This window comes from Schistocerca gregaria, chromosome 4 (genome assembly GCF_023897955.1).
Source record: "Schistocerca gregaria isolate iqSchGreg1 chromosome 4, iqSchGreg1.2, whole genome shotgun sequence".
Classification (NCBI taxonomy): domain Eukaryota; kingdom Metazoa; phylum Arthropoda; class Insecta; order Orthoptera; family Acrididae; genus Schistocerca; species Schistocerca gregaria.
Genome location: NC_064923.1, coordinates 356,437,811 through 356,443,810, shown reverse-complemented (window position 1 = coordinate 356,443,810; position 6,000 = coordinate 356,437,811). Strand labels below are relative to the sequence as shown.

Genomic DNA, 6,000 nt, shown 5'->3' with positions numbered 1-6,000 from the left:
AAGAGGTGGTGCAAGCTGTCATGGCCCTGTTGCTGTGTTCTTCCATGGCCTGGGAGGATAGACAGTACGGTGCTGTCTCTCTATGTTCCCCTTACGTTACTTGTCCCTTATGCAGTAAACATGAATGGAGCCTAATATCCTACAAGTACTGATGTAATGCCTTTGAATGAGGTCATCATTATTTTCTTGTTGGAGTTTTCGTTTTCAAGGAGATGCGTAATGGAACAAAATGAAACTTTCAAGATGGGCCATTCAACACTGGCATTGCATAATCTGCAGAAAGACAAGTTAAGAACATGTGCATTACAAAGTTCATGGTAGGAGTAGCACAAGAAGATACATGCTAAATCTACAAAAGGAAAATTATTGTGCTAACCATATTTCCTCTTAAGGTCAGGAAAAAAACTATACTGTCTACCGGGGGTTCTGATGGTCTGAAGAATCTGTCTACAGGTTTATCATGGTATGCTTCACCTAAAGGTCACCTAAGTTGTTTTATCTCATATAAAGAACTACGCAAACAAGTGTTTGATATTCAGAGCTGCGTAATGGACATCAAAGACTGATGAAAATCAGACACAACAATGAAGTGAAAGCAGGGGCTTGGTATCAGAGGTCCTGGTGAGGCAGAAGAGTCCATGAAACTTGGAAATATCAGAACCATTTAAACTTCTGCTAAATAGGAATAAAGAAGTGAGAGCAAACAAGAAGAAACAGGCTATTTACAGGGATTTTCAAAAATTTTACAAAATGAAGTGATTCAATGTACAAATGAAGAAATTTTTAAATATATACATTCAGCTCTGGATTGAACCTCATTTTAGGCTCGTATTGTGGATGAAGCAATGGAAGTTCCAGACAAGTCACAGTGCTCTAGTTTTGTGAGACTTGTGGACTCCAAAGGCGACATTCAACAACACTTTATTTGTCATCAAGGGCAGTTCTCTTTGTCACATATTGTTTCTTTTTTTGTGTACCAGACGATTTTCAGCTTCTGTCAGAACCAGTATGGCACAGTGACGAGAAATGGCAAGCTTTAGCATTGATGCATTGAACGTAAAGTGGTACAAGTTAGTTATTATGGTGTCAGTGCATGATTTCATAAGAGTTCTGATATAGAGAAAGCTATTTACCCTTACAGTGAGAATGTACTTAATTCATTAAATAATAAATTAGAGGCTACTGGCATTTTCTGTGACCTGTCTAAAGCCTTTGACTGTGTGAACCACAGCATTCTCTTAAATAAATTATAATATGGTAATGCTGCAAAATGGTTTGTGTCTTACCTATCTAATAGGAAACAAATGGTGTCGTTGCAAAATACCTGTGCAGTAAGCAGTCAGTCTTCATTTGACTGAGAATTAATACATGTCGTGTTCCCCAGGGTTCTTTCCTCGGTCCATTTTTTCCCCTTGTGTAGATTAATGACCTCTTGTCTGCTACATTGCTAGATGGTAAGTTTGTTTTGTTTGCAGATGATACAAAAATTGCAATAAGTAGCAAGTCAAGTACAGATTTAGAAATAGCTGCTAATAAAATTTTCACTGACATTAATAAATGGCTTACAGCTAATTCACTGCCATTAAACTTTGAGGAGACGCACTATATGCAGTTCAGAACCTGTAAGAGATATCCTTCCAGCATGTGTATAACATATGAAGACATGCACATTGAACAGGTTACAGCTGACCGGTGTGGCTGAGCGGTTCTAGGCGCTTCAGTCTGTAATCGTGCAATAGCACGATCACAGGTTCGAATCCTGCCTCGGGCGTGGATGTGTGTGATGTCCTTAGATTGGTTAGGTTTAAGTAGTTCTAAGTTCTAGGAGACTAATGACCTCAGATGATAAGTCCCACAGTGGTCAGAGCCATTTGAACTATTTGAAGAGCTTACAGTGTTAAATTTTCTTGATAATAAATTCAGTTGGGCAGGGCATACCACAGAATTGCTTAAGTGCCTAAACAAGTCTGTATTTGCAGTGAGACTGATGTCAGCTGTAGGATATTTAAATATAAAAAACTTGGATGCTTTGCTTACTTTCATTCTATTATGTCATATGAGATCATATTCTGGAGTAACTCATGGAACCGAGAAAAGCTTGTAGGGTGCAGAAGCATGTGTTAAGAATAATTTGTGGTGTAAATTAAAGAACGTCATGTAAAAACCTGCTCAAGGAACTTTGTATTCTAATGGCGACTTCTCAGTATATGTATTCCTTAATGAAATTTGTTTTAATTCCCAACCAATTACATAGTATCAATACTAGGAATAATATCAATCTACATAAAGATCTAAAATTACTTATCTTGGTCCAAAGAGGGGTCCATCATTTGGAAACACACATTTTCAATAAATTTCCAGCAATCATTAAAAGCTTGGTTTCAGATAAAGTTGATAGGCAACTCCTACTACACTGTAGATTCGTTTCTTAACAGAGACTGCTAAGACAGATTAAATAAAAATTTCTGTTAAATTTCAATTTTGGCAGCACTTGATCATAACAATCAAGATTAGGTTTTTTGTGTATGATAAATATATTAATAGTGCATAACAGTGTTTCATTCTGGCATCATGTTAATTCTGTAAATATTAACTTTTCCAGATTACCGTATTGTAGTCACCTCTTTCAACAATCTCCTGACAAATGATCAGGGTAGTAAGTACTACATTCATATGTTTTATGTTCTTATGTTATACTTTCTGACATGTTTCACACCAACAAGAATCTTCTAATTTTTTGGGTCTATGGAGTGAAAACTGAATCTAATCTAATCTAATCTGATCTCTCCAGAGGGCCCGTTTACCAGAAATATTACTTTAAATTGAGCTAGTAGTGGTATTAGTTTTTCAGCACTAGAGTCACTGGACAACAAGTCAGTATTTAAATTTACAGATAGTATGATGTTAACCCAACCATTTTTAGTGCTGTGTTTATTGTCTATGTCAACAAGCAGGTCACTACGAACATTAAAAAATTGTTCAAATGGCTATGAGCCCTACGGGACTTAACATCTCAGGTCATCAGTCCCCTAGAGCTTAGAATCACTTAAACCTAACTAACTTAAGGACATCACACACATCCATGCCCAAGGCAGGATTCGAACCTGCGACCGTAGCCGTTGCACAGTTCCAGACTGAAGCACCCAGAACCGCTCGGCCACCAGCGGCCGGCTACGAACATCAAAGAAAATATCTAGGCCACCAGGTGGAGGTCTGTATAGGCCTATAATAATTAAGTTCTCTTTCCCCCTCTTGTAATTAATTGCTGCTAGTTCTATTACACCTTCAATGCTGAAAGTACTTACATCTGTTACATCATAGTTACTACCACTCACGCAATGATAGATACCCAACAACCATGTTTCTCTTTTCTACTGAAGGCAAAGCAAAAGATTGCAGAGAGTGGCTTACATACACTAATTAGCTCATCTGTCTACCAGTGTTCACTTATAACTAAAAAATCAGAGTTCTCAATTGCTGCAGTCATATCCAACTCATTGTGCTATTTTGCTAAGACTTTGAAAGTTTTGCTGAATGAATTTGTGTGTGAGTTTGGATTGTTTAACACTGCTTGGAGGTGTTACCCTACCTGAGCAATTGTTTTTAGGACTGCAAAAGGTCCCCTGTATGAAATTAGGGCTGAGTTCCTCCTGCTTGACCATACAGGGAGACAGAGCTAACAGGCTGTCCAGCAGGGTTAGCACAACAATGGAAGGGGCTTGGAGTAAAATTACCTTCTACTTTACCACATGACCTTTCCACACACAAATTTAGTCAGGTGATGTCATGGTTGCTGTAGCAGTTACTCATGCTCAGTCTGTGGCTGCTTCCATGAGGCTGAGCTGTGAGAAAGGCAACATACTTCACTTCCCCTAGTCAAATTCATACACTGCTGCTACAAGATAGTTCCATGCAGTGCAGAACAGGGAAATGTATTTGGAGCACAAACCAGCAAACATGGTAAGATAAATGCACTTTTTAAAAGTGTGGCAAGATAGAAGTATTTCTGAAGTGCCATTTCACCTGCTGCCCCCTGGATAGCTGCCCCTGTTATAGATTAGTAAATGTTGCATATTCCAGTACAACAGCTTTAAGCCATGTATTGTACAGTCATTGTCTTAGTTGCTGTTGCCATTTATTTTTGGTCTGTATATGTCTCTGAAAATTGCTCAGTCAAGTGATTCACTAGAAACAGTTTCAATTTGCAGCTTATGAAGTGCACTAATTATTGTATCCTGTTGTTTATTAACTTGTGATAAAGAAGAACAGGACTGTGGGAAATAAATCAAGCCATCACCACATGTTTATTTCCCTAACAGATTATTGTATCATTCAGTTGTTAATGCGACTCCCATAAACAAAATGGTACATTTATCTGGGTGATGATACACATGAACTACCTGCAAAGTATGGTATTGAAATTAAATTAGAATTTAATTGTTTGTTAATAGCTATAGCCTATGTATCAACAACTATCAATATGAAAACACTCCTCTCCTTGATCACATATAACATATTTTTATAAACTTCACTTCTATGTTTCACCATTTTTCTTTCCTCTCAAAAACTCAAATAAAATTTTTGGAAATAACAGTTTGGCAGCATGGAGATGATAATTTAATAAAATTTTATTTACAAGTAATTAACTTTGTAATAAGTTCAGTAAAATGTATTCATCTATTGGGTTTCAGTTGTTACTACAATAAGGAAAACAATTATATTTGTATGGTTTTGCAATGTTATCGAGATTTGAAAATGATGTCAAAAGGTTTTGGTGCAAGATTAAATCCCCCAAGAGCAGTAGACTTCAGGTCAGTACCATCAGCAGGAACAAGTTGAAATTTTTGCAAGATTCCAGCAAAAAAATGGAATAAACAACTTTTTGCAAAATGCTCCCCCATACATCGATGTCGACCTGAAAGACAAATTAAAACTGTCAAATATGAGCCACAACTTATATTACCATAAATCTTTCTAGCAACAGTAACTCACCCAGACCAAAAGGTACGAATGCATCATCCTCTCTAAGTAGTCCAGTTTCACTAATGAAACGTTCTGGTCGATAAACTTCAGGATCACCCCAGTGTTCTTTATCCATATGCAGTGACCAGTTGTTTATCAGTACAGTAGTATTCTGCATAAGAATGGATCATTTACTTTATGTTAGTAACTACTTAAGGTTAAAAAGCATAATAAATATCTCTGTTTATGAACACTTTATTGATAGTAGTATTATTTTTATTGATCTTATTTTTCGGGTTATTAAGAACAGTACTATTAAAATGTTGTGAGTTTATAAAATTCCATTTTGTAACATACATTATTAAGAAAGAAATAAGACACAGGGAATTTACCAACCCAATAGTTACACTTATACAGAAATTTTTCTTTGTGCCTGGGACAGTGAAACCACAACACCAAGGCAAAAGCCGTATCAAGTAGCAAAGACAGTATGAGATGTAATAAAACTGTTTGTGTACAATAATACTAAAAAATTAAAATTGGACTGTTTGCTGACAAACTGTTTGATTTGTTAGATTGAGCCATTGATAACTTGATCTCATGTACATTAACAGAAGACACTGAACTATCTCAAAAACTTCATGTTGTATAAAAAAATTATAATTCCAATTTGTTTCTCTTAGTGGGTGACATCAAATGATGCCACACTCAAACCAACACCGTACAACATGAGTGGACAGCAGGGGCAACTTTGTAATCTTCAGTGGGAACCCCAGTTTTTTATTGCAGATTACAGTTCTGTGGCAAAATCTACATACATTTTGTCTTAAGCAATTTCTTCATTTTTCCACTGATGGCACTGTAATTGGTGGAATAGAAATGGGTAAAAAATTTTAATTTATGACAAGCTACTCAATGATTCTTGAATATCCAATGGCGCGTACCACACCGTCTCCATGCTGCGAGAACAGGACAGACCAGTATTTTATAACTTCCAATTGGAAACCCCATTGCCAACATTGTATTCCCCTGAAATTT

The 6,000-nt window shown here is 36.6% G+C and overlaps 1 protein-coding gene across 1 annotated transcript in view; it reads right to left on the bottom strand.

Annotated features, from left to right (window-relative positions):
• Positions 1-4,225: 4,225 nt before the first annotated feature.
• The window catches only part of LOC126268099 (methyl farnesoate epoxidase-like), a 327,355-nt gene continuing 325,580 nt past the window's right edge, over positions 4,226-6,000 (bottom strand). The window contains exons 8-9 of the mRNA XM_049973607.1: positions 4,993-5,134; positions 4,226-4,915 (exon numbers count right to left, since the gene is read on the bottom strand). Of these exons, the coding sequence (XP_049829564.1) occupies positions 4,740-4,915; positions 4,993-5,134 (318 nt within the window). The 3' untranslated portion in view covers positions 4,226-4,739. The remainder of the gene's footprint in view (positions 4,916-4,992; positions 5,135-6,000) is intronic.